This window comes from Apiotrichum porosum (genome assembly GCF_003942205.1).
Source record: "Apiotrichum porosum strain DSM 27194 chromosome Unknown scaffold_4, whole genome shotgun sequence".
NCBI lineage: Eukaryota > Fungi > Basidiomycota > Tremellomycetes > Trichosporonales > Trichosporonaceae > Apiotrichum > Apiotrichum porosum.
In genome coordinates this window covers 1,331,196-1,356,764 of record NW_021167111.1, presented here as the reverse complement: position 1 = coordinate 1,356,764, position 25,569 = coordinate 1,331,196, and the positions used below count along the sequence as shown (strand labels likewise).

The 25,569-nt window shown below is 59.3% G+C and overlaps 11 protein-coding genes across 11 annotated transcripts; 4 read left to right on the top strand and 7 right to left on the bottom strand.

Annotated features, from left to right (window-relative positions):
* Positions 1-93: 93 nt before the first annotated feature.
* Positions 94-1,332, top strand: EHS24_007243 (uncharacterized protein; the record flags this gene model as incomplete). Its single annotated transcript, XM_028622615.1, has 6 exons — positions 94-312; positions 353-405; positions 444-525; positions 567-995; positions 1,041-1,134; positions 1,187-1,332. 6 exons carry the CDS (start codon positions 94-96, stop codon positions 1,330-1,332), a joined length of 1,023 nt encoding a protein of 340 aa, XP_028477507.1.
* An 82-nt stretch (positions 1,333-1,414) lies between these two features.
* EHS24_007242 (uncharacterized protein) lies at positions 1,415-3,224 on the bottom strand (the record flags this gene model as incomplete). The annotated part of the gene is made up of 7 exons (XM_028622614.1): positions 1,415-2,736; positions 2,790-2,826; positions 2,879-2,934; positions 2,975-2,984; positions 3,038-3,063; positions 3,106-3,127; positions 3,168-3,224. 7 exons carry the CDS (start codon positions 3,222-3,224, stop codon positions 1,415-1,417), a joined length of 1,530 nt encoding a protein of 509 aa, XP_028477506.1.
* A 365-nt stretch (positions 3,225-3,589) lies between these two features.
* EHS24_007241 (uncharacterized protein) lies at positions 3,590-5,795 on the bottom strand (the record flags this gene model as incomplete). The annotated part of the gene is made up of 5 exons (XM_028622613.1): positions 3,590-3,631; positions 3,724-4,650; positions 4,727-5,033; positions 5,088-5,575; positions 5,625-5,795. 5 exons carry the CDS (start codon positions 5,793-5,795, stop codon positions 3,590-3,592), a joined length of 1,935 nt encoding a protein of 644 aa, XP_028477505.1.
* A 679-nt stretch (positions 5,796-6,474) lies between these two features.
* Positions 6,475-7,318, bottom strand: EHS24_007240 (uncharacterized protein; the record flags this gene model as incomplete). The annotated part of the gene is made up of 5 exons (XM_028622612.1): positions 6,475-6,588; positions 6,642-6,826; positions 6,871-6,961; positions 7,028-7,135; positions 7,190-7,318. The coding sequence occupies 5 exons, from the start codon at positions 7,316-7,318 to the stop codon at positions 6,475-6,477; spliced, it is 627 nt and encodes a 208-aa protein (XP_028477504.1).
* Positions 7,319-7,760: 442 nt separating this feature from the next.
* Positions 7,761-8,780, bottom strand: EHS24_007239 (uncharacterized protein; the record flags this gene model as incomplete). The annotated part of the gene is made up of 1 exon (XM_028622611.1): positions 7,761-8,780. The coding sequence occupies one exon, from the start codon at positions 8,778-8,780 to the stop codon at positions 7,761-7,763; it is 1,020 nt and encodes a 339-aa protein (XP_028477503.1).
* Positions 8,781-9,272: 492 nt separating this feature from the next.
* EHS24_007238 (uncharacterized protein) lies at positions 9,273-10,560 on the top strand (the record flags this gene model as incomplete). Its single annotated transcript, XM_028622610.1, has 6 exons — positions 9,273-9,573; positions 9,615-9,714; positions 9,874-9,930; positions 10,010-10,369; positions 10,414-10,465; positions 10,555-10,560. 6 exons carry the CDS (start codon positions 9,273-9,275, stop codon positions 10,558-10,560), a joined length of 876 nt encoding a protein of 291 aa, XP_028477502.1.
* Positions 10,561-11,048: 488 nt separating this feature from the next.
* Positions 11,049-14,352, bottom strand: KGD1 (2-oxoglutarate dehydrogenase E1 component; the record flags this gene model as incomplete). The annotated part of the gene is made up of 4 exons (XM_028622609.1): positions 11,049-11,217; positions 11,277-11,332; positions 11,456-14,093; positions 14,171-14,352. 4 exons carry the CDS (start codon positions 14,350-14,352, stop codon positions 11,049-11,051), a joined length of 3,045 nt encoding a protein of 1,014 aa, XP_028477501.1.
* A 1,944-nt stretch (positions 14,353-16,296) lies between these two features.
* Positions 16,297-18,436, bottom strand: EHS24_007236 (uncharacterized protein; the record flags this gene model as incomplete). Its single annotated transcript, XM_028622608.1, has 11 exons — positions 16,297-16,472; positions 16,551-16,649; positions 16,707-16,785; positions 16,845-17,069; positions 17,132-17,479; positions 17,524-17,566; positions 17,621-17,693; positions 17,745-17,829; positions 17,887-18,052; positions 18,125-18,193; positions 18,252-18,436. The coding sequence occupies 11 exons, from the start codon at positions 18,434-18,436 to the stop codon at positions 16,297-16,299; spliced, it is 1,548 nt and encodes a 515-aa protein (XP_028477500.1).
* A 674-nt stretch (positions 18,437-19,110) lies between these two features.
* Positions 19,111-20,838, bottom strand: EHS24_007235 (uncharacterized protein; the record flags this gene model as incomplete). Its single annotated transcript, XM_028622607.1, has 6 exons — positions 19,111-19,244; positions 19,315-19,643; positions 19,690-19,983; positions 20,037-20,220; positions 20,272-20,673; positions 20,736-20,838. 6 exons carry the CDS (start codon positions 20,836-20,838, stop codon positions 19,111-19,113), a joined length of 1,446 nt encoding a protein of 481 aa, XP_028477499.1.
* An 830-nt stretch (positions 20,839-21,668) lies between these two features.
* Positions 21,669-24,116, top strand: EHS24_007234 (uncharacterized protein; the record flags this gene model as incomplete). Its single annotated transcript, XM_028622606.1, has 1 exon — positions 21,669-24,116. The coding sequence occupies one exon, from the start codon at positions 21,669-21,671 to the stop codon at positions 24,114-24,116; it is 2,448 nt and encodes an 815-aa protein (XP_028477498.1).
* A 736-nt stretch (positions 24,117-24,852) lies between these two features.
* Positions 24,853-25,202, top strand: EHS24_007233 (uncharacterized protein; the record flags this gene model as incomplete). Its single annotated transcript, XM_028622605.1, has 2 exons — positions 24,853-25,126; positions 25,186-25,202. The coding sequence occupies 2 exons, from the start codon at positions 24,853-24,855 to the stop codon at positions 25,200-25,202; spliced, it is 291 nt and encodes a 96-aa protein (XP_028477497.1).
* Between the last annotated feature and the right edge of the window lie 367 nt (positions 25,203-25,569).

Below are 25,569 nucleotides of genomic sequence, written 5' to 3'. Positions count from 1 at the left end.
ATTTCCACGTGTGGCCTCGATCGTCCAGTGCGTCATGGCCACCAATGTCGGACACGACGATCTGTTCCAACAACACACATCTTCCAGCACAACATGGCGAGCACGACCCTTGCGCCGACAGTGACGGCCCTCTCCCTCCTTTCAATGGACCCGTCGCCGGCGGTGGTCCATTCTGCACGCAATGCCGCGGGCACGCGTCACGGGCTTGTCAATGTGACGCGACTGGTGCGCTCCCTTGACAAGCAACGCTTGGAACACGTCCGTCACGAGGCCGATGGGTCGAACTGGCTCGAGGTCCAGAAGACATGGGAGGTAGGTGCCCTGTCTAGGCGAAGGATTCTGACCTATCTAGACTGTACTGTACGCTCGGGCGTTGCTCTATGCCCTGCAAGGCGCCAACGAACAGTGAGTCGTGTCCGGTGGCGATGTGCTGACTTTGGAAGGGCCTCTACGACTGCTCCGGCTTTGGGTGACTTGGACGCGACCCTTTCAAAGATTGAGGTGCATGTACAGGCTACGGCCAAGGTGAGCTACGCCTCTCGCTGACGGGAAGCTGACGATTGCAGAACACTCGTGCGCCGGCGCCTATCACGAGCCTTCCTCTAATCGACCTGCCAAAGGCCGTTGCCCCGTCACCTGCAGTCTTGTTAGACGAGGCCGTCCCTGCCTCGCTGTCGCTCGACAGTGAAGAGCCTGTTCTCGCAGTCGAGCTGCCTACATCACCGTTGCCTACTGCCCCTGCACCTTCCATCAGCCCGCGTCTGGCCGCTGTGCCAACTTCCACCTCGGACTTTAACACTTCGACATACTTTGCCAAGCGGTCACGCGAAGATGCGGCTGGCGGCGAGGCCGGATTGTTACCACTCAAGGTTGCCAAGAAGAGCAATAACGACCCGATGGACCAGGAAGGAATGAGGCAGCGTCTCATGGGCGGGGCACAGGGGGCCATTGGGTCGTCACAACTACACGAAGAGCTCGGAGGACAGCTGGTGGATGTGAGTGCTGGGAGCAGCCCGTATCGGTCAACTGACAAAAAATAGATGTCCCGGCAGCTGAAGCTCAATTCGGTCCACTTTTCCAACTCGATGGAGCAAGAAAAGGCGTTGCTTCAGTCGTCCCAGGATGTCCTTGAGAGTGAGTTGAGAGGTTCTTAAACTGTCCCTTTACTCAACTGACACTCTTGCAGAGAACCTGGCGTCAACCAAGGCATCCAAGGGCCACCTGTCGACCGTGTCATCCAAGGGGAGGAGTACAACGTGCATGACCCTTGGTGTCGTCATCCTTGTTCTGGTGCTCTTCATTTGGACCTATATGCTCATTCGGTTCACGTAGGCCCTTATGTACACACAGTTTTCTGTCAGATCCACAACAGATGCATTCAGAAGAGAAAAAAGGAATCGACTACAACAACCTCCTAGAGCTTTGCCTTGACACCTGCCGGGTACATTGTCTCGTAGTTGACGCCGAACATGGTGTTGCCAACCGTTGGGACCTTGAGGGCGCTAATGTCGACCATGGAGGGGACGACGTCGGTGAGGGTGGGGGCACCGATGAGGCGCATGTTCATCTCAAACTCATCCTTGAGGATCTGGAGCATGTGACAGACACCCTCAAAGCCGTAAGTCGACATGGAGTAAAGGAATGGCCTGCCCACACCGACGGCGGTTGCGCCGAGGGCGACGGCCTTGAGGACGTCAGTGGCACGGCGGACACCACCGTCGACCATGATCTCGAAGCGAGGCTTGCCGGGGGGAACGAGGAGACCACGCTGGTTGAGAGCAGCGACGACCTCGGGGAGAATGGTGATACCGGCCGGGGCAGTGTCGAGCTGGCGACCACCGTGGTTGGACAGAACGACACCGTCGCAGCCGCGCTCGGCAGCAAGCACAGCGTCCTCCCAGCTCTGGACACCCTTGAGGATGATCTTCATGTCGCCAGCACACTCTTTGAGAAAGGGAATGTCCTTCCACGAGAGGGAGGGGTCGATAAAGGACGAGATGGCACGGGCTGCACCGGCGTCGCGCTGGACCTTGTCGCCACCCTTGGTCTGGTGTGACGAGGCGTTACCCTCAAACTTGGTGCGCATGTCCTTTTCGCGACGGCCGAGCTGGGGAGCGTCGACAGTGATGAAGAGTGCCTTGACACCACGCTTGCCGGCGTGCTCGATAATCTTCTTGGTACGGCTCTTGTCCGCGTTCACGTACAGCTGCAGGAACTGGACCTGGCCAGGCGCGGCAGCGTCCACCATCTCGTCAAATCCGCACGACGCCAGCGTCGGGATCATCTGGATAATACCGTGCTCGTGAGCGGCACGGGTGAGGACCACCTCGCCTTCGGGGTGGCCGAGCTTGCCAAGTGCAGTGGCAGTAATGTACACGGGCATGGACGACTTGTGGCCCAGGATCTCGGTCGAAAAGTCGACCTTGGTCACGTCACGAAGAATGCGAGGACGGAACCAGATACGCTGGTAAGCAGTGTTGTTCTCGCGCATGGTGATCTCGTCGTCTGCACCAGACGAGTAGTAGTTCCATCCACGGCGGTTCATGGTGTGGCGAGCAACCGCCTCAAAGTCGTGGAGCGAGAGAATCTCGCTGAGGTCGGGCTTGACATACGGCTGAGGGGCTGCGACCTGGCCTGTGGTGACCACAGCAGTGGACTGCACGGGTTCGGGGGCCGCAGCAGGAGCTGGAGGAGCCAGGCTGCCGGGGATGAGGGTTCCAATGTGCTTTGAGGGGTCTGCCAGACGTGGTTAGTGGGCCTCTCTATATGTGTTGGTCAATGCTACGAACCGAGGTTGTCCTTGATAGCGTCGGGCGGGTGAATAGGCTTGTCCACATGAGCACTTGAACTATTGCCATGACACCGGTAGACCACTCACGTCATACTCCTCAGTCGCGTCCTTGCCGCCGTACTGAAGAATAATGTCGGGACCACCTGACGGGTGAGCTGGCGCACGCGACTATGGTGCACAAACCTGGGTGCTCCTGCAATGGTCAGTTCTCTATACCAAGTACTGTTTGCAACTATGCCCACTTACCTCCAGGAACTCGGTCATGTCGTAGACTTCGCCTGTTTGTTAGTGGATGTTGGAGCTGCGTTGCGCACCATGGACCACGATCCACACGCCCTGGAGAAGGTTAGCAACGGAGAGTTCGTATTCCACCCACCGTCTCCATCGAGTTGTGCTTGGCCACCTCCTTGCCGTCGATCTGCTTGGGACTCATTTTGTGTTGTGTGTAAAGAAGTGAGGGAAAGTGAGAAGAGTTCACAACTCGGCTTGAACCCCGGCCGGGTGGTTCTCGGCGCTCTCCACCCACATATCCATCCCCCTCCACACACTGGAAACACCCTGCCTCCACTTCGGACCAGTCATAGCCCCGGACCGGACCGGCAACTGCCGGCTTTCAATCCGCAACAGCCAATCGAGCGGATCTCTTTTCGGCGCATCTCCTGGTAACTCCCCCGACAACCCCACAATTGCAACTGCGGTGGCCCGCATGCGCTGCACGTTGACAGCAGGAATCAAGGACACTTTGGCAATACGCTGAACGAGAACGGGGACCGTGTAGTCACAGGGTTCACATGCGGTTCATCCACAGGCCACAGGTGGGATCATGACGTTGCCCGTTGCCTAAAACGTGAAAATGTGGGCGCTCATGAACTAATTGGGCGGAGGAGAGTTAGCACACAGCCGTTTGGGTTTGCCGGGCAAGCAAAGCTCACATAGGTCAACACCAGGTGCTTTCCGTCGAAGAGGATGTTCTTGAGGGGCTCGCGGGGCACGTCGAGGCGAATGGACGACTCGGAGTACGGCGCCCTGCTGTTAATCTTGTTCTCAAAGACCTTGTGCGTGTCGTCAAAGGTGGGGTTCATGATGGGGCCAGTGGAAGTCATGGCCGCGATGATGTGGGGAAGGCCCATGGGTTTCTCGAGCGGGCACTTGTGGACCATGGTCGGGGCCTGCTTCTTCGTTCCGGAGGCCTTGTTGGCGGCACCCAGGGGCGCAAAGGTCGTAGGTGAGCGTCCGATCAGCTTGTGCACGTCGTTCTCGGAGACGACGAGGTCAAACTGGCTGTTGCCCTTGCGAGTGGTACCGATCCAGCGGAGTGTAGCCACTCTCGAGCCGTAGCCCTTGGGGACGATGGCCGACGTGTCATCCCAGAGGCGCACAAAGGAGCTCCACCGGGACCAGGCGACGTGCTCAAAACCGGCGTTCTTCAGCGTGACGCGGTGACCGCAGATAAACTCCTGGAGCTCGCGTAGTTTGGTGACGAGGACGACGCCCATGATGGTGACGGCCTTGTCTTGGCCACTGTCGACAATCTTGATACCGCTAATGGCCAATGTAAGGACTTTGTTGCCTGGAGCAGCGCAGACTTCAATGTTCTTCACGGCAAATCGATTGCTGGACCAAAACGCCAAACGCGGCAAGGCGAGGCAGATCTTGGGGGAGGCGAGTGGGATGTCCTCCGTGAGCCAAGTGCATGGCTTGTCCGGGTCATGATCGCCTTTAAAGTAGTTGTCATGCCAGTGCGCACCTGGACGTGTGCCCTCGCCGGAATCCAGACCCCAGACTTCGAGATATAGCTTGTCGTCGCCAGCCCCGTTGGAATCCATCGAGGAAATGGCGATGGTGGCCCCGTCCAGGAACTCAAAGTTAAAATGGTGCAACCCATTGGAGGTCACGCGCTGCCTGTTAGCCACATTCAAGGTGCTTACTACTCACTCCGATCGCGACACCCGTGTGCCAGTTCCAGCAGAGAAGCGTACTGTCATGGAAATCGCAGTTCTTGTCCAGCATGACACCAACGACACCCCCAGGATCAAGCTTGAGCGAGACCAAGCCTGTGTGAAAGGTCTTGCTTGGGATGAGGATCTCGATACACGGAACGGCGGCATCTGGGTGCGCCGAAGGGAGAGGGCCCCACGCGAAAGTGTCAATGTCCTGGTCGTCGTTGACGCGCGCAGTGGGGAGCAGGGGGTAGAAGTAGACGCGCTGGACCGAGTATCTGCCGTTGCCACAGCCGGGGAGACTGGTTGGAGGTGTACTGACGCGTCAGCTTTCCACGTTGACAGAATGATCTTACGCCTGGGTCGCGATAGCCACTACATTGTCGTCGACACACATGGCGGCACCCACGATCTCGCTGTCGACAGAGTACTTCCACGACCACATTCCGGCCGCTGCCATGTACGCAGCGCCTCGCTGGCCAGGGGGCACACCGCCGGCCAACTTGTCTGGTCCGGGAGGCAGTTCCCATACGCTCCACGAGTCGTTCATGTAGCCTCTCTTGACGTTCATGGGGTTGAGTGGGACCTGGCGAGTCGACTCGAGAGCAAGCAGAAGACCCCCGCCGACGTCGACAATGTTACCCGCGGGAATGTGGAGACACTGGACATGGGACGGTTTGAGTGCATCGAGGGCGAGTTCTGTGCGCACGAGCCCGTCCAGCTGGGCCTGGACTGGCTGATGGCGCCACGACGGAGACGCGTGGACGGGGTTGGGGAGGCCATGGTAGTGCACCTTCAGCGCAAGCTGGATCAGGGGTGAGGTGGTGATGACCTTGTTGAGGTGCTTGGAAGTCTTGTGGTCAGACGTGGGACGTGAAAACAATGAGACTCACTGCAAGACAGGTCCACAGCTCACCCGCAGAGAGGTGGCCGAGGATAAGGTCGAGGGCATTCTTGTGTTCGGGTTCGGAGAAGAGCTCCCCAAGCGCATGGGCATTGGTGTGAGCGTCCTTGCGAACGCGCTTGGTCTTGCCACGCTTGGCCTTGGACTTTGATCTGGTCATGGGAATGAATGGGCCATGAAGAGGACGAGGGAAAGCGAATGTTGTGGTTTGGCCCACACACCCGCTGGTGACTGTACATTGGTACAGCGCCCGCTCCCGCCGCGACTCGCAGCGATCACTCTACTCGCTGGATCAGTGACAAGTCCCCTCGAGCGGTCTATGCTGCATCACTGGCCTGGCCACTGGCCACTGGGATCAACTGCTGCACCAACCGGCCGGCTGCATTCAATACCTGCATTTTCGATTGTTTTCGATTTACCCCCCACCACCATCTGCTTCTCTCCACACGCGACGGCCTGCTCTTCCCACAGACGGCCTAATGACAGCAGTCCTAGTCAAGGTCACTGCGGAGGGTCTGATGTAGTCTTACCTGGACCATCAGCGACATGCGAACGCCAGTCAGACTCACAGTCGCCGCAAATGCCACCCGATGGGGCACCGCTGTGGCCACAGATAACGCACTTGGCCATCTTGCGCTGGTATCGAGTTGGAAAGAGATGTAACGAAGAGTGTGGGATGGTGATGAGTGGTATATAGGTGTGTACTTGCATAGGTATCCCTTGGCCCCCATCAAGGGGAGAATGTGAGGCATCAGATACATTTACATCACACACATCACACACACCACACACATCACATGTCACACAACACGTACATCACGAATCCCGGCTACACCCCATCACTGACCCCCACCACCTGAGCTTCCATGCTGCTCATGCTTGAGCTCATCAAAGGCAATACAGAACACAATCATGAGCGCAAGGTCCATCCCTGGCGCCACAGTCACGTAATACTGGGCTGTCAGGACGGACCCAATGGCCGCCGCCACCACCACATGTTACCCACCGTCTGCTTGTTTTTGCGCCAGCCGCCGTCGTTCCAGTACTCGCGCGAAATGGTGCCCACCACCGGCCCCTCCTCGTTATCGAGCATAATCTCGGCATTGAAACGGAAAACGTCGCCCTTGAGCGCGAGCGTGGTGTCCTTGCCAGTCGACGCGTCTTTGAACGTGGTGTGCATCTTGGTCTTGACTGTCGGGGGCCGGTCAGCAAGAGAGTCGCCAGAGACAACGTACTGCCAAGCTTCTGGTCTATGCGGAAGAGCTCATTCCCCTGTGGGTCCTCTACGACCTTCTTCCTGAGCAAGGTCACGAGCTTGGTGCGCATCTGGAACAAGGGTGTTCCAGCCATATCTGTCAACTCTTCCGTTCGTTAGGAAACAAGAACAGCAACAAAGACGCGGACAAGCTGCAACACACCCTTCTTGGCCCTCAACGACATGCCCTTGGCAGCACACCGCAGAATCTGTCCTCCCCCAGTGTCGCACACGATGAAGCTGTCCTGCACGGCTGTCTCAGTACCAAAGACGTCACTTGATCACGTTGCAGAGCTCACACCCGAGACATTGAACACCTTGTCCTGCAGGATGATGGTCGTCTGCGTGTCGCGGCAGAAGCGGGGGAGCACGCCGACCGGTGGATCGATAGCGTCGAGAAGACGTGTTGGCTCGCCGGGTTTCCCCATTGTACCATTGTGTGAGTGTGTAGCAAGAGGCAAGTGGCAATGCGAACATTGCAAAGATCGCAAAGATCACTGGGCCCACTAGACAGCTATGCCCTTGCGTCGAAAACAATGACATCATCCAGAAGCAAAATGCCGCATCGTTCTACCGACAAGGGAGCCGGTTCATGTCGCAGTGCACAGCAAGTAGCAGGCATGTGGTCATGTGCAGACGCCTTGCGACGTTGGATCCGTTGGATGAACTGCTCATCCCAGTAACAATGCTGAAGGCAAGGGCGGACATGATGTCGGACGGCCGCCCTCGAGGTGTGCCCGCCGCAGTCCACCTTTTCTCTGCGTGGAACGTCGCCATGGTACACATGCATCATACCTTACACAGACCGCTCTTGAAACTGAAGACAACCCGTGTCCCAACTCGTCCCAAACGCTTCCTCTTCACAGCTCCTCACAGCTCCTCGCCCATGGGACCCAGCTCGTCGTCCCTAGGACCAGACGGAACGGCGGCACCGCCGCCCCACTGGACACCGCCAAACGACGTGGACACCTTTTCGCTCTGCGGCGACGCCTGGGCAGCCGCTACGGCAGCCTTGACCTGCTCGAGGAGCTTCCGGATGAGGGCGTCGGCGTCGGCTGCCGACTTGAAGGGGAGGTTTGACGACGCGCTGCTCATTTCAAAGGTAATGGCGCCGAGGTCGGGACCTCCGAGGTCCTCGACAGCCGACTTTTCAAGCACGCGGTCTCCGGTGAGGAGGAGGTGCGGGCCGAGTGTGTTGCGGCACACGGTCACAACCTCTCCCGTGATACTGAGGCGGTCAGACGCCTGCTTGAGGACCTCGGGCGCCTGCTTGGGCGCCGCCTTGCCGAGGGCGCTGGACTGGCGGACAATGGCCGCGGGCTGCTCGTTTGGCTTTTCGTCGACGCCGTTGACGAGCGCAAGCCACATGCCCGACTCGACGTCGTCGGGCAGCGCATACTTGTTCTCTTCGAGCCACGACATGCTGAGCACGGGGTTGAGGTCTGCAATGATGTCATCGGGGGCCTTGACGGCCTCGAGCGCGGCCTTGAAGTGAGCCTCGAGCAGCTGGCGGTCGCCCAGCACACCGGTGCCACCACGGCCCTTGAGGATGCCGCCAGCGACCTTCATGACGGCTGGAACGAGGACGGGGCGGATCTTGGCCTTTCCAAGCGCGACGAGGAGGTAGCCGAGCTCCTTTGGTGGAGCCAGGACTACACGTGCGTCGAGGAAAGCGATACCGTCGCGTGCAGGGAATGGTGTCGCACCCGACGACTTGGGGTCCGGGTTGAGGCTCGTGTTCCACGACGGACGTGCAGTCGTGCCGGGTTTGGCGGCTGCACCACCGCTGGATGCCCCGCGGAACTGCATCCCCGACAGCGCCGAGGTGGTGTTGGTGGGCGACGTGCCCGTCTTGGCCTTGAGCTTCTTGAACATGCTGGTCACTGTCATGGTGGATGACGCGAGGGTTGGCAGGGAGATGAGAGATTGGCGCAAGTGGATGTGGGCATCGCGACGATGGAAGACGAGGAGCGCGATGGATAGGGCGGCGATGGGAACAATGGCAACATAGCACAATAAGCGGGCGGCACACAAGCGATAGCGGATGGCGTCAGTGTGGGTTTGGTGTGGGGCCCTACTGCGACAGACGGTGCTCACCTGGATTACTTGGGGTCGATGGTCCAGGAGATTGGGTGATAGCAAGAAGGACGACGTTGAGAAGTGAGAGACGTGCGACGGGTAGCTTATTAGTACAGTAGACGTAGTGAAGCTGCTGCTAGTGGCTGTGGGGTGGGGGGGAGAGAGGGGGAGAGGGGGGCCGGACACCGGCGGGGAGGCAGAGCACCAGGAACATCCAGTCTCAATCTCCGCGCCAAGTCGTCGTCAGCCTCTGACGCGCGCCTCCGCCGTTGCGGGCTGTCGCTTAGAGCCCGTGCTCACAACATGAGCCCATCGCACACCCCGGAGAGTCCATGCATCGTTTGCCGAGCACCTAAAGGAACCTACACGAACGTGCAAGCGACAGGCATTGGGGCGATCGTCCTTGCCGGTGTGTACACGGTGCAAAGTGCGGAGAGACGTGCCCCGCGCCGGCCGCCCCGCTGTGATCTGCAGGCCCCGGCGGCAGTTCGCCCCCCTGTTGATCGCCATGATGTCATTTTCATTGTCAAACTCGTGTCACATCCTGATACACACCTCCAACGGGTTGTCGTGCTGGCTGCGCTTCAAGCCACCACAGGTGAACGTGAGTGGGCGCGTTAACAAGTTGCTGAGAATGGGCGGAAGGGCAAGTGGAGTCTGCAAGTCAGCGGCGGGTGCAAGGGGCTATACCGCTTATCCCTCTGCTTATCTCTCCGCCCACATCCCTCCTCGATGCCATCACCACGTGCGTGTATATACATGTCCTCCGTCCTTTCTTCCCTGATCCCATCCTGCCACTTCTCCACTGTCTTTCACTGACACACCTCCCTTTGCACACTGGCCCACTCCCACGGCCCACTCCCACGCCATGCTTGGACATACATCCCCACGGGGCTATTCCCAGCGCCCACCGCCCAGCATGGCCCGTGGCGCCTCTCATCGCCAAGGTCGTGACTGCTGTGTGAGTCACCTTTGTGCCACGGCACTGGTCTTGTCTTATCCCCTTCCCCGTCTGACGCTGCCCATCCCGTTTCGCAAAGGGCTAGACCAGACTGGAGAAACCCAAAGATGTCCGCCAACACGCCGGACTCAAACAGCAAGCGCGCTTCGCTCGCCGTCGACCCCAACCACCGCACCTTCCCCGTTCAGAAGGACGCCGAAGCCGATGGCGACGTCCTTTTCCCACTCATCCACCTCTGTGGTGACGTGTTCGGCAACTGCGCCAACCTCCAAGAGGGTTTCAAGTCGCTCGTGACGTACCTCCCCCAGACGAAGATTGCCCTCTACACTGCCAAAGAGTTCGAGAGCGTCAAGAACAACACGCCGCAACCACGACGGCATTTCCGCCCGCCGAACAAGTCGAGAGGTGCAACGCGCTCCAGGTCTTCATGGCCATGGCCGTGAGTAGTTTTGTCTCCTGATGACCTGCATCCTGACGTATCAGGTTTACGACGTCTCGTTCCAAGAACTCTTCAACCGAGCCGAGCCGAGGACCTGTGTGGCCCCAAATGGGACAAGGACGAGAAACAAAAACCTCAAAAAGACTACATCAACCCGATCGTCTCCCGGTCGTTTAGGCGCCGAGGCATGAAGTGTGTCTTGTGGGTGGGATATCTGTCCGCGTCGATGGCGATGACGCGCCACGCTCCAGCCCTGGTCTTTGCTCTTTGCGGGCCACAATAACCATTGCTCCAAAGGAGGCCACCCTCGCCACCCTCGTACTCTCGCCGAGGGACCAAACGTGGCGTTGCGCCCCACCCCCATTCGCAACGCTACGAACTCGACCTGGAGCAACGGGAGGTGAACCCGCGATTCGGGCTGCATACTCACCCACTCACGCCTTCAGTGCTCGTAAACATCTGCAAAGGAGCGCTACACTTGGACGGACACATGCTGGTGATCGAGCACACAACCGACCAGCCGAATCACAACCAAAACGGTGCCACAACCAACACCTGACGACGCGACGATCCATCCATCCATCCATCCATCCATGTGCCTGCCCTCCGCTTCCACCACCATTCATCTGATGCATTTTGATACATACATTTTACTGCCTTTTGCCCACGTGCCACGGTTTTAAGCGGCGAACGCCATGTCGTTGATCATCTCAACCTCGTTCTTGTGGGCGTACTTGGAGCCAGTGGCGACCGAAGCGCTGGGGTTGCGGCCGGCGTACAGGACGCGCTTACCCTTGTGGTGGGCAGTCTGGTCGGCGGCCAGCTCGAGGCGGGGCTGGAGGTAAGGCCTGTGGGGCGGGGTCAGCTATGTTCTCGTGTGTGCACGAATGCGTGTTGAAGAGCTTACCAAGCACCGCTGTTGAGGGGCTCTTCCTGGCACCAAAGCAGGTCCGCGTTGGGGTACTGTTAATGTCAGTAATGTAACAATAGGGAAGAGGAGGAAAAGGGAAAAATCGGAAGAAAAAATGACCGAAAATTCCGCCGATCATCTAAATTTCTGCCCAAGTCATACACTCCTGCACTTACCTTGTCGAGGTGGGGAGTCAGGACGTCGAAGGGAACTGGAGACAACTGCTCCACGCGCGAGATGGCGACGTCGTTGATGCCACGCTTCTCACGCTCCTGGAGGAGCTGGTAGTAGACCTGGCCCGAGCAGAGGATGTGGCGGCGGATGTTCTCGGGTGCCACGAGGGTCTCGGGGTGGGCGTCGGGGATGTAGCGCTGGAAGGTGGTCTCGCCCGAGAACTCGTCGAGGGTGGAGCGAGCCAAGGGGTGACGGAGGAGAGCCTTGGAGAAGAAGTTGATGAGGGGCTTGCGGAAGTCACGGAGCTGCTGGCGACGGAGGACGTGGAAGTAGTTGGCCGGGGTGGTGGGGTAGGTGACCTGCATGTTGCAGTCCTGGATCTGGCGCTCGAGCTTCTCGGGCGAAGGGTAGACGCGCGGGTCGTCGTCGCAGAGCTGGAGGAAACGCTCGATACGGCCCGACGAGTGCTCGGGGCCCTGACCGTCGAAACCGTGGGGGAGCGACATGACGAGGCCCGAACGCTGGAGCCACTTGCGCTCACCCGAGGCAATGTACTGGTCAATCATGACCTGGGCAGTGTTGGCAAAGTCACCGAACTGGGCCTCCCACATGGTGAGCGAGTTGGGCGAGACGAGCGAGTAACCGAGCTCAAAGCCGAGAACACCGTACTCGGAAAGATGCGAGTTGGTGACGGTGAACGAACCCTGGTCGGCCGAGACGTGCTTCAGGGGAACGTAGGTGGACTCGTTCTCCTGGTCGTGGACAAGGGCGTGGCGCTGCGAGAAGGTACCACGCTCGACATCCTGACCGGAGACACGGACGTGGGTGCCCTCTTGACAGAGCGAACCAAAGGCGAGAGCCTCACCGGTCGACCAGTCAATGTTCTTGCCCTCGGACACAGTCTTGCCGCGGGTGGCAATGATACGAGCGAGGTTCTTGTGAGGGGTGAAGCCGTCGGGGAACGACGAGATGACGTCACCGAGCTTCTTGAGGGTCTCCTCGGGGATACCGGTGGGGTGCATGGGGAGGACGCGCTCGGCGAGCTCGGAGGGCGACGGGAAGCCGTCCCACGACGACGAGAGCCACTCGCGAGCCGAAGGCTTGTAGTCCTTCGAGGCGTCGGCGGCCTTCTCGAGCATGCCCCAGACCCACTGGCGGTGCTCGTCAATCTCCTTGGCGGTGAACGAGCCCTCCTTGACGAGCTGGTCGGTGTAGATGGTGAGCGACGAGGGCTGCTTCTGGATAGCCTTGTACATGCGGGGCTGGGTGAACGACGGCTGGTCGGTCTCGTTGTGACCGTGGCGACGGTAGCAGACAATGTCAATGACAACGTCCTTCTTGAACGTGGCGCGCCACTCGGCGGCGAGCATACAGACGTAGTTGACGGCCTCGACGTTGTCACCGTTGACGTGGAAGATGGGGGCGTCAATGGCCTTGGCAATGTCCGAGGGGTAAGGAGTCGAACGCGAGAAGCGGGGGTCGGTGGTGAAACCAATCTGGTTGTTGACAATCAGGTGGATGGTACCGCCAGTGCCGTAGTTCTGGAGGTGGCTCATGCCCATGGTCTCGTAAATGACACCCTGGCCGGCGAAAGCAGCGTCACCGTGGAGGAGAACGCCCATGGTGCCGTCAAAGGTGCCCTCGTCGCCCTCAAAGTGCTGGATGGCACGGGTCTTGCCGAGAACGACGGGGTCCTCAGCCTCGAGATGCGAAGGGTTGGCAACGAGCGAAAGAGCGACCTTCTTGCCCGAAGGAGTGGGGCGGATGTAGTTGGCGCCAAGGTGGTACTTGACGTCACCGCCGCCGTTGTCGGCACCGTCCATGTTGCCGGCAAACTCGTTGAGGATGGCCTCCATGGGCTTGCGGATAACGTTGGCGAGGACGTTGAGACGACCACGGTGGGGCATACCAATGACAATCGACTTGACACCAGCGTCGACCGAGGCGTCAATGAGACCCTTCATACCGGGGATGAGGGACTCGCAACCCTCGAGACCGAAACGCTTCTCGTTGGGGTACTTGGAAGCAATAAACTTCTCAAACATCTCCGACCAGATGGTACGGTCGAGGATCATGCGCTTCTCCTCGGTGGAGTAGGACCACTGGGTGGGCACCTCGACACGCTCACGGATCCAGTCACACTGTCCGCGGTCGGAAATGTGAATGTACTGGATACCGACGTTGGTGCAGTACATGCGCTTGAGCTCGTCAATGAGCTGGCCGAGGGTGAGCTTGTCGTCCTTGACCGAGCCGACGAAGCGGGGGAGAATACCGGGGCCAAGCTTGAACTCCTTGGACAGGTCGGCCTCGGTCCAGCCGTAGTACTCGAGGGTAAGCTCGGGGGGAACCTGGTTCGAGAGGTCGGCGTTGGAGATGCCGAGGGGGTCGAGCTTGGCAATGTGGTGACCACGGACCTGGTAAGCACGGACGAGGAGCTGGACCTTCAGGTAGTCGTTGAGCTCGCCGGCGGCGCCGACCTCAAGGGGGGCAGCACCACCCTCGGGCATCTGCATCGACTGGGAGATGCCGGGAGGGGGCTGGAACGCAGCGGCCGAGGGGAGACCCTTGTCGAGGCCCGAGAAGTAGGCGTTCCACGACGTGTGCACCGACTTGGGGTCCTGCTTCCACGAGCGGTACATCCTTTTTAGAATTGTCAGAAAACCGCGCCACAACGTTCAACCTGTTTGCTGCAAAACGCGCGCGCAAGAAATGCTCACTCCTCAATGTAGTACTGGTTCGAGCCGCTGGCGAACGAGTCGCGGGGGCTAGGGGGGATGGCAGCGGCGGTAGCATACAGGCGGATAGCCTTAGGCTGGGCCTTGAAGGAGATGAGGGAGGTGGGACGGGTGGCCTGCGCGAGGCGAGCGCGGGGGACGGCGCGCGGCAATGTGCGAAGCATGTTGAACGGGGGGGGGGGGATTATATCGTGGACAGTTGGTTAGGGAAAGGGAGGGGTTGGGTTGGGTGGGAGAGTGGGGAGGTTGTTTGCTCTTTCGAGACTTGCCGTCGCTAGCGTTGAGGCCAGGTGTGAGGACGACGAGAACAGGTAAAGAAAGGACGAACAAGAGGAGGAGCAGGCGGGTGGTGGTGGTGGTTTGTGTGGAGACGCATGTTGGCTGGGTGGGGCGACTGGACACTCACCCCGCCCAGAGACGGCCCGGCGCGGGTGTAAAATGGACTGGGATGGACCAGCCGTTTCACCGTTGGGCGGCCGCAAGTCGGCTTTGTCGGCGCCCGGCCGACCACCGTTAGATGAAAGGACATCCGCCAATTCCACACACCCAACCCGTCTCCGCCTGCGTTTCGGCCATACTGGGGCCGCCCATTATGCACAGCGAGACAACGTCGTCCCGTCAGCCGTCGCCGCAGCCAGGGAGGTCCCCGCAGACTGCTGCAGCACAAGAACGCATTGTGTGCATTTGGGTGTGTCCATGCCCAAGTTTCGACCGGAAGGAGGTCGTGGTCGTCGTGCGGAACAACTTTATGTGGCTCAGCTGACTTTTGGCCTCTCCCGCACGACGACGACGACGTCACTGCCCGCCCACAGATGTGGCCAATGGGCCTCGTCCAAACTGTCGCTCGACGTGTGGCATCGTCCGTGGCCGCACCACTATGGGGTACTACTGCTGTACTCGACAATGGGATGCCTGTCACCCATACATTGCTCCCAAACCCTCTTACACATGCCTTTTCAACGGGTGTCGGCTCTGTCTCTGAGGTGTGTCTGTCTCAATTCCGAAAATGAGTTGCCGATCCCGACATCCCGAACGTCTGTATGTTGTTGCACACTGCTTTTCATTATGGCCACCACCACTACCATGCTCTGTGGCATTACGTTGTGTATGTACTGACTGCACCATGCGCACCTTTTGAACCGCGGCCGAGACTGGCTCTTCCTGCAGATCTCTTTCTGCATTATAGGCTTGGGTAAAGCACAACCTAGGACTGCCATGTACAGCTGGACACGCGGGTGTTCCTGAATGGGCGGACGGGGCGCGGGCGACGGCGTGTGCCGGAGTCTTCGGCGTTCGTGACCGGGTTCGCCGGCGTGGCCCTCAGTCCTGCTCCCGTCGGCGTGCCGGCGTCCAAAAGGCATGTGGCCATGTGGAGCACACATTTGCGTCCACGTCAAATGCGCAGCGGGATGCTGTACACCTCTCTGGCCTATGGCTTCTGGCATCTGGCTTCTGGCTCCGGTAAATGCGCTGTGTGCTTCTGGCATGGCTGGCGGTGCCAACCGTGTAGTCTTCGCATCCAAGCGGCTTCAACTCCAACACCCCCTTGTTTTCAAAATTTAGCCCAGGAGGATAAACAGTGGCAAATGGTCAGGTTACCGGTTACGTGTAAACGAGGACCAGAGTGTATAGCCAGGCTCATAACCTGTTGTGACATGACGACATAGCGATAAAGAACTGAGTGCCAGAGTCTGCTATATAAACACGACGAGAGTCGGTGTGTGTGCGGGGCCACCCTGTCGATCCGTCGACAAGTCATGTGGCGCTCCGAGCCCAACTAGGTCTCCGGTCTCTGATATCTGGCTTCTGCAGCAGGCAGGTTGCTGTTCAGCAGAGCAGAGCAAGAAGCTGGCGAAGAACTTGCCCACTCACATGCCACTTTCGCCAATGGTACTGTACTGTACGCTCTCTTGACCAGTAAGTGCAGATGGTGCATCGGTGAATATATACCAAGTCCCATTTTCTCTCCCTTCCGCTCACTAATCCCCAAACTGTTAACGCTACCCAACCGCTTCGTCCCACAACTTCCCAGTCTTCCCTGCGTTTCCCCATGCCCCATGGGCACACCCATCTCCAGATCCTTTCTCCCGGCCTGCAGCAGCAGCAGCTTAGATGCAGTAGCGGAAGTCGGGGTTCGCGCGGTCGGTCAAGTCCTCGAACGCGTGGAGGTTGGCAATACCCTCGCCCTCGATGGCGATGCGCTCGTTGGCAGCGGCAATCTTCTTGTTGTTGCGCGAGACGAGGACCTGGCGCGTGATGAGGGCCATGGCGATGAAGCAGGCGTCTGGAGAACAGTGTCAGCCAAAAGGGTTTGGTTCGGAAGCAGTATGAGCCGCTGTTTTGGAATTTGAGCGCAACTTACACAGGCCGAGGTGGATGTAGAGACTGTTGAAGTAACGGGGAGCCCACTGGGCCTGGAACAGCTGGCTCGATGCGGCATTGCCGCCAGCCCAGCCGGCGACTAAAAGGGAATTAGCGTCTTGTTCGCTCTCTCTCGTGGTCACAGAGGGTTACTTACAGGTAGTGGCGTAGACGATGGAACGCTTGGTGTGTCCAGAGACGTTACGGGCGAGGAGCATGAGGACAGCGGGGTAGCACTGAGGAGCGAGCGTGTCAGTTGAGCTCGCCGTGGCCAAGACAGTGTCAGTAAACTCACAGCTCCGAAGATCTGCATGAGGTACCAAGCGAACACGAGGCCGCCCTTGGTCTTGTCGCCGGGAGTGACAGTGAGAAGGACAACGGTGCCGACAATGTTGGGGATGGTGAAGCCGATCATGCTGAGGCAGGTCTGTCCGGTCTTGCGAACCGAGTAGCCAATGCCAATGAAGGTAAGGATGCTGATAACGCCGGTGGGGATGTTGAGCAGCTGGGCCTCGAGGGTCTGGTAATGCGTTAGACGACGAGAGGATAGGTTTGAGGTTACACGCGACTGGGGCAACTCACAGAGAAACCAAAGGCCTTGGTGACCAGGAGACCGCCGAACGCGCCAACGCCGCCGACGACAAGGGTGTTGAAGACACAGAGGAGGAAGAGGCAGAGGGTGAAGGGGTCGGTGAGAGCCTCGATCATCTGCTCCTTCTTGAAGTGCTTCTGCTTGAGACCCTGGTTGTTGGAACGAACACGCTCGACGAGGAGCTTCTTGTCCTGCTCAGACGCCCACTTGGCCTTGGTGGGCGAGTCGGGGAGGAAGACGAAGACAATGACCGAACAGATGAACGAGATGATAGCAATGGTGATGTGGAGGTACTGCCACGACTTGAGCTTGCCGCCCTGGAGGTGGTAGAAGCCGTACTGTACCGTCAGTTTCATTCATGTCAATGGCTCCCAAAACTCACGGCAAGGAGCGACGTGATGATGCTCGAGGTTCCAAGCATGCACCTAAGCCAGCGTCAGTAAGCTGTTCTCTAGGTTAGGTTTGCAGGTAGGACTCACTGCCACATCGAGGTGACAAACGGCTGCTCGGACACCTTGTACCACTGGACCATGATCGAGATGATCACGGGACCTGCGAAATGTTAGCAACCTGTCCATCTAAAATGGTCCCCCTGGCACTCACCGATCAGAGACTCGAAGAATCCAAGCAAGTAGCGAAGGGCAAAGACGGGCGGGATAGACATGGAGAAGCCAATGCCGATGAGGAGCTGGGGGAGGCAGTTAGCAAGTGCCACCCGAGATTGGCGCTGCTCTGTCACACTCACGATCGACCAAATGCAGATTCCACCAGCGAGAAGCTTGGCCATTGGCAGCCGACGGATAAGCTGGTTGGCGAGGGGCTCAGCGGTAATGATACCACACCAAAGAATGGTGGCAGTCATGGCGTAGTCCTGGCCCACGGCGTGTACGTCTTCGATCCAGCCCATGATTCTGGCCCACAGTCAGCCCCGCGTGCGCGTGTGGTTTTCATGATCAAATCCAAACAAAAAAAGGCAAACTCACGAAGCTGAAGCGACGGTGCCCTTATCAAGGGCCTGGCAGAGATAACCGAGGCAGAGAAGAGGCAAGATGCTGCGGGCACAGTTAGCTTACAGTCACTAGGTGCCAAAAACAAAGAAGCCACACTCACCGACGGTTGATGGTGCGGCGGAGACGCTTGTCGTCGGACTCGCTCACGACGAGCGTGGGGTCGACATAGCCGGCGGCCTCATTGTCCTCGACGCGCTCGAGGACCTTTTGCTCGGCCTTGAAGTCGATGTTGTCCTCGACGTAGGCGAGCTCTGCTGCCTTGTCCTCTGGGGTGTGGGGCGCCATGGCAAACTGGTGTGGGGGTGTCTGTGTGTGTGTGTTGTTGTGTAGTGTGGGGAGGAGGAGGTCGAGTGTGTGTCGATTGTTGGCTGGTCTGGTCGGATGAGATGACAACACGGGCTCTTAAGAACAAAATGTGCCTCGGGGATTCGGAGCGAAGGGGTGGGCATGTGGGGGAGGGGGACGGGGCAGTCAGGCCACTGTTGCTCGTGTTGGAGAGGCAGAAGCACAGAAGGCGGAAGTGCGATGGATACCGAGCGCGTCGACGACCCACATCTCTCCATGCGGGGCAACAAACCACCCAGCATGGGGCACAAAAAAGGGACATGGAGCGATCGGCCCTTCGCCACTCCATCCAACCTCCAAGGTATTTCCAAGCAACTTCCTGGGGTAATCCCCTGAGTGCTGCGCCGAATTTTTCGTTGCTGGCGCTGAGCGCGCTGACCGCGCTGAGAGCGCCTCTATGCAAACGACGGCAAAAAGGGCATCATGCGCCGGGTGTAGCTCGGAACGCACTGGCAAACCACAGCTAATCATAGCCGGGCCGTACAATCTCCGGTCCTTCGTCATGCCGCCGCGCCATGTCACATTGGAAATGAGACACAGTTTTCCGCGTTTTTATTTGTGGCCTTGTGGCATTTCTTGGCACATGACTTCAAGCTTCAAGATGCATGGTATTACTACAGGAGAGGGAACTCGAGGAATTCAAAGTCAAGACCGAGGTCATACGGGAACTGGCAGAAGGGAATGTCGTCTGCGTTTCCAACAAACTGCGGATCGAATGGCAAAGTCAGATCGGGGCTGACGGTAATGCCTGTGGCGCGGGGCGTTCAGCACTGATATTTTTATATTTTTAATTTTTCACCCAACATTGCTGTACTTACCGAACACCTGTGCTGCGGATTTGAATCCCGCAATCAGGTCCGAGGTCTGGGGCCAGGCCCCCTGGTGCTGGAGCAGCATGTCGATCAAGAGCTGGAAGAGTGTCTGGGCCTCTCGTTTATGAAACTCGCCAGCGTCATAGCAGAGAATGAGCAGTTGGCCAGCGATCACCAGACGCTGCAACTGTGGCCATGTCGTGTTGAGCTGGTCAATGCTCACGAGGTCGACATAGGTGTAGATGATTTGCTCGACTGCACGGGCGATAGCTGTGTACGCGTTTGGCGCATAGATGGGGTGCTGCATGTGGGGAATGTAGAGTAGACACCGCAGCCTGTACGGTTTAGTTAGCTGCGAGCTTAAGCGGTCGCTCCACTCACCAGTTGTAACGCATCTGGGCCCAGGCCGACCAGGCAATCTTCACTTTGGGGCCCTCGGTGTCTTTGGCGTGACGCAGTTCGCGCATGATTGGCATCCACGTTGCCTCTGCTGTTGCAATGTACTCGGGCGACTGCGTGTCGACGGAATCGTTTGCGAAATCGGCAAGAAACTTGGCGGTGAAGAACAGGCATTGGTTGAGGCACTCTGGAAACATGCCTGGCGGTGGGGTCGGGTCGATGTCGAACGCGTTGAACGGCAGGCAAGTGCGCAGGTTGGTCATGTGCGCCAAAAACCTGTGCGTCAATGAGTTGTCTGCCCGCACAACGTCGAGGGTTCCCCAACTCACACATCGCTGTAGAAATAGGCTGAGAACAGGGCGAGGACGTTGCCGTGAGGTTGGTACAGTTCAGCCGTTTCGGCGCGGTGCAGCCCCAGCTCGGTGATGTGCCATGCCCATCGTTGAATGAGCTCGCGTGTCTCGTCGGGCCCACCCAACTCCCTGGCGTAAACAATGAGGTAGAAGATAGCCCCTGGTTGACGTCAGCGAGCGTGTGCATGGGGACAGCCTCGCTATCACTTACAGACGGCAGTGAGCGACGGGTGGGTCCACTTGAGAAGGGCCTCGCTCGCCATCTGGTAGTAGATGATATCCTCGCGCGGCGTGTCCAGGCCAGACGAACCGTCCATGATCGTCCGGCGGAGCTCGTCATACCGGGTGATGCAAAGGGCAGCACACACCATGGCCCTCTGGTCCTCTGTGAGGGAGCTCGGCACCCTGCGGTATCGACCGTACAGCGAACGGAGGAGCGTGTTGTCCACCCCGCGTGTCCTCTCGCCCCTGATAGAGTTTGACGACGCCTCAAAGAACTGCGCCATCAGTCGGTCCTCCAGTTCACCGAGCATCGGCTCTAGTGGAAGCGGTGTCGAGGGGAGGTCGGTCAACCGCGCCTCTACCTTGAACACCAAGGATGACATGCGGACACCTGGGAAACGTCAGGTCACCGGTACGGTACACAGCAGGTCTCCCGGGTTCGTCTGTGCTCACCTGGGCCCGCGCACCACAGTGCCAGTGCGTCCTCGACGTCGTTGAGTGGGTTATGGCGGCGGGTCGCCGGCGATTCAGGCTGGTATAACGTGAATGGTGGCATGTTTGAAATACTGTTCATGTTTGACAGGTTTTGCAGGTCCGACAGAGACGGGATGGGTGCTGGCAATGGCAGCGTCGCGGCCACAGGTCCTCCTCCTCCTGCTCCTCCTCCTTCGTCCGCCTCTGCTGGCTCGTCCTGTTGAAGACGCAGTAGGACAGATGACGGCGCACTGAGTAAGCTGTCAGTGTATGCGGGAACGACATGGGCCACGTCGTGTGCGGCGTACCGTTGAGGTCGAGCTTTCTGGCGGACGATGCATTGACTGGTGACGCCGCCGGTGCGACATTGCAGACATGGTGGAGGACCAACACACTTGATGCGCCGGAGACGGCACGGTTCGCATGCTTTGGACGCTCTGGCTTTGCGAGTCGTTGTGGACATTTGTGTGTGTGTGTGAGGAGTTTGTGGAGGATGGAGCGGATGTGCAATGGAGATAGGTTGGAACCGATTGACCTGGGGCCTGGGGGTGTGCGTGTGGAGCCAGAGTGGAGCCCAACTGTAACCGTCGCCAAACACCAGAGAGAGTCACGGGGGGGTATGGGTGTGGTCCCGAGTCACGAGTGCACGAGTGGGGGTATCGCGGCCCGAATGTCCCGCCGCTGTGTGTGCCGCCGAATGCCGGGCCGCGCGCACTCTACCCCCTCTCACGAATGAAAGGCTTCTCTTCCAACGTATATCCGTCTCCCACTAAACTGACCCGTTGACGCGACTGCATTTTGCTTCATATCCAGGGGGCCCATGGGGCCCATGGAGTCTCCAAAGGCGAGCCCCGCATACCCCCCTTCTCTGCCTACTCTGTCCACACCCCGCACTCCCCCCTCTTCTCCACCATGACGCTTCAGGCCCTCTTCGGCCTGCTCTTCATGCTGCCGTACATTGCCGTGGCGGCAGCCCAGAGCACCACCGCGTCCGACATGATCGCTCGGCGCGTCGACTTTCTGACCGGCGCAAGCACCATGAATGCCTTGGGCGCCATGAGCTCGCCCCCGAGCTACTACTCGTCGCTGCTGTCCAAGGCGAGCGCCCTGTCAACCACGTCAGCCGGATACCTCTCGAGCATGGTCACGGACAGCTCGCGCACGACGCTGTGGTCCGACCTGCCAATGACCGGCGACGCGGCGTCCAAAAGTGGCAACCTCGGCGTCCAGTTTGACCGCCTCTTGGCGATTGCCAAATGCTATGCCACACCGGGGACCGCACAGTACAACCAGTCATCGGTCGCCACCCAGATTGTCAGCGGCCTCAACTACCTCTCGACGGCCTACTATACCTCGACAGGAAGCGAGTATGGCAACTGGTGGTGGTGGGAGATTGGAATCCCGCGCGACATTGTCGACACTGTGTCGTGCCTCGGCTCTGCCATGCCCGCCAACCTCACCACCCGTCTGGCCACGGCCATGGACCACTGGGCACCGGACCCACTGCACCGCGGGTTGACCTCGGCAGGCGTGATTGAGACGGGCGCCAACCTCGTCGACAAGGCCCTCAACATGGCCCTCCGCGGCATCATCACCAACAACGGCACCGAGATTGCCCTGGGTCGCGACGCGCTCAGCGGCGGCGGCACACCGTCCAACTCGGTCTTCCTTTACGTGACGTCGGGCGATGGCTTTTACGCCGGCGGCGCCTTTGTGCAGCACACATACCTCCCCTACGCAGGCAACTATGGTACCGGAGCGCTCAAGAACCTCGCAGTCATTGTCTCGCTCCTGTCGGGCAGCCAGTGGAACGTGACCGACCCCAACGCCTCGATGATCTACAGCGTGGTGGACAATTCGTTTGCGCCATACCTCTACAACGGTCGCCTGATGGACACTGTTCGCGGCCGGTTTGTCTCACGCCAGCGTGAGCGCGACTATGACGATGGCTTTACGTTCCTCGCCACCGTTGCCCAGCTCGCCACCGCCGCGGCGTCTTCGGGCAACGCCACGCTGGCGACGCACCTCAAGACACTGGTCCGCGGGCATGCCTCGCGCTACACCGGTCCAGACTGGGCGAGCGACACTCGCTTCGGGCTGTCTCAAGCGGCCAACCTCCTCAGCGTCTCGGAAGACTCGTCCGTGACCGCGGCCGACCCGATGAGCGCAACCTTTTGGCACGCGGGCCAGGAGCGGCTTGTTCACCGCCGCAGCGCGTTTTCATTCACCGTCTCGACCTCGTCGACGCGCATCGGTCGTTTCGAGTGGGGAAACGGCGAAAACTACAGGGGCTGGTACCAAGGCGACGGTGCTGCGTACCTGTACGTCCCGGGCCAAGACGGCCAGTTTTCCGACAACTGGTGGCCCACGGTCAACAGTTATGCTCTTCCAGGTATCACCGCAAAGGCCACCACGTACGCCATCACGACGGTGGCGGGAACCACTGCTATCCAGCGCGCCACCAACAGCTACAACGGCGGTGTGACTCTGGACGGGATTGGCGGCACTGTCGGGTTCAACCTCGTCGGCTACAGCCCTTCGACGTCCACGCTCAGCGCTCTCAAGACCTGGTACACGTTTGACGACGTTGTCGTGGCCGTCGGCACCAACGTCGTCGACACGTCGGGCTCGGCCGTGACCACGTCTATTGAGAACCGCGCGTTCGCGTCTGGCCAGGTGCCCACGCTCGTGGTTGACGGCGCCAGCAAGACGGCCAGCGCCAGCCCCATCGCCGTCACCGCCTCGGTACACGTTCCCGGTACGGGCGGCTACGTTCTGCTTTCGTCGTCGGGGGCGCCCGTCACGGTCCTGACCGAGAGCAACTCGGGCACGTGGTACGCCATCAACAATGGCTCCGACTCGGCAGGCGACACCACGACCGTCAGCAACGACTTTGTGAGGATCATTGCCAACCACGGCACAAACCCCACGGGCTCGAGCTACGCGTACATGGTCATTCCGGGCGCCGACGCCGCCACGACAGCCGCGCGCGCATCCAGCCCCGGCGTGACGTTTAACACGGCCAGCGGTGTGGGGCACGTTGTCTCGCACGCCGCGTCCAGTTCGACGTTTGCCCACTTTTTCGCTGCGGGATCCCTGACCGGTGCAGGCATGACGGGAAGCCTGACCGCGTCGGCCGCGTGCTCGGTGGGGTGGTCGACCAAGAGCACCAGCAGCTACAGCCTCGCCGTGTCGGACCCCTCGCACACCGCCACGTCTGTCACGGTCACGTTCCCGTTCTCGGCCAGCGCCATCTCGGGCTCGACGTACGCCACGCTGGTCAGCACGAGTCCGCTCAAGGTCACGGTCAACCTGTCGGCCAAGAACGGCCAACGGGTCGCCTTCAGCGCGACACCGTGAGGCGTTGCAATGCTGTTGGATGTTGTAGTCGCGGTTGGCGTTGAAAGTGCCACTGGATGAGCGCCGACGCCGCCCTTTATACCCATCCGTATTGTTTATACTTGTTCCTCGATGCACCACGATAACGACAACGGTGTGAACAATGAAGGAAGGAGGGAAGGAAAGCAGTTGGGACACAGATGCTAACCTCACATCAAGGTCAAGGAAGGTTCCTCCGCGCGCCCAAAAGAGCCAAATGGCCATGAACTTTCTGGGCCATGCCATCCCGCCCTGTTCCTTGAAGGCGATGCATACTGGTTGTGCTTGGCGCGCTTGTCTCGATCTCGGTCAGATCTGAACCTGCGGAACGTAAAACGCGGTGCCAGCATTATCAACACGCATTGACGTGGTGCGGTAGACCACGGCTCCGGGACTTTCGGCATGACCGCCTCTTTTCGTGGAGCGACCCAGACGGCCCAGACATTGATCGACAGGAGCGCATTGAGACAATGTTCTCTTTCATACTCGCTCTTGTCTTGGCAACAGACGGTCGGGGCCCACCCATCCCGACGCCAAGCACTTACATTCACGTACCCATGTCCCAGGCCATGGTGCCCAAGAGCACCGAACACGCCCGTTCGCATCATATATCCATGAGCATACCCTTTCCGCTGTCACTCTTCCCCGCCGTCACTCACTCACTCCCCCCACTACTTACTCTCTCACCCACCTACCAAAGCCACCCACCCAAAACACCATGCGTGCCTCCCTCGTCGCGCTCACCCTCCTGGCCACCCTCGCCATGGCCCAGGACACGGCCGCCGATGGCTCCAAGGCTGTCGCCAGGGACGGTGCCGACGCTGGTACAGACGGTATCGGAGCCGACACTGTGCCCGCGACTGATGAAACGACCGAAGAGGCCGCTGCGCGTTATGGCCGCCGTGGTAACTCTGACGGCGGCGGGGGCGGCAGCGGCGGTGGGGGCGGCTCTAGCTCGCGTGGAGGTGGGCGCGGTCGCGGAGGCTCCTCTGGTAAGAATATCGGTTTACTCGATTTTACGCTCCGTCTCTGCTCTAGCTATGAACAACAGCTGACATGGGTGTCTAGGCGGTCGCGGCGGCGGCGGCGGCCGCGGATCGCGTGGGGGATCTCGAGGCCGTGGGAGCACCCGTGGCCGTAGTTACTAGTAGATCGTGGCCTAGTTGCGCTGTCCTCGGTCGTGGCTGTTGAAGTAGGATGTAACATTATAACCGTGCAGCAGGAGGCAAGCAGTCCCCAAGACTCCCGTGATGGTTGTCTGCAGGAGTGGTGTTGAGTGCAATGATCCCAGTGATCCCAATGATCGACCTCGGGTCTGGTTCCTCTGGGCCATGTGCGCTCTGGGACTTTTGATCGACGTGGCACAAATGCCTTCTGGGCATCCATCACAATTGGAGTCCCTCGGCCAACCTCCACCAACTTGGAAGTGGCAGTC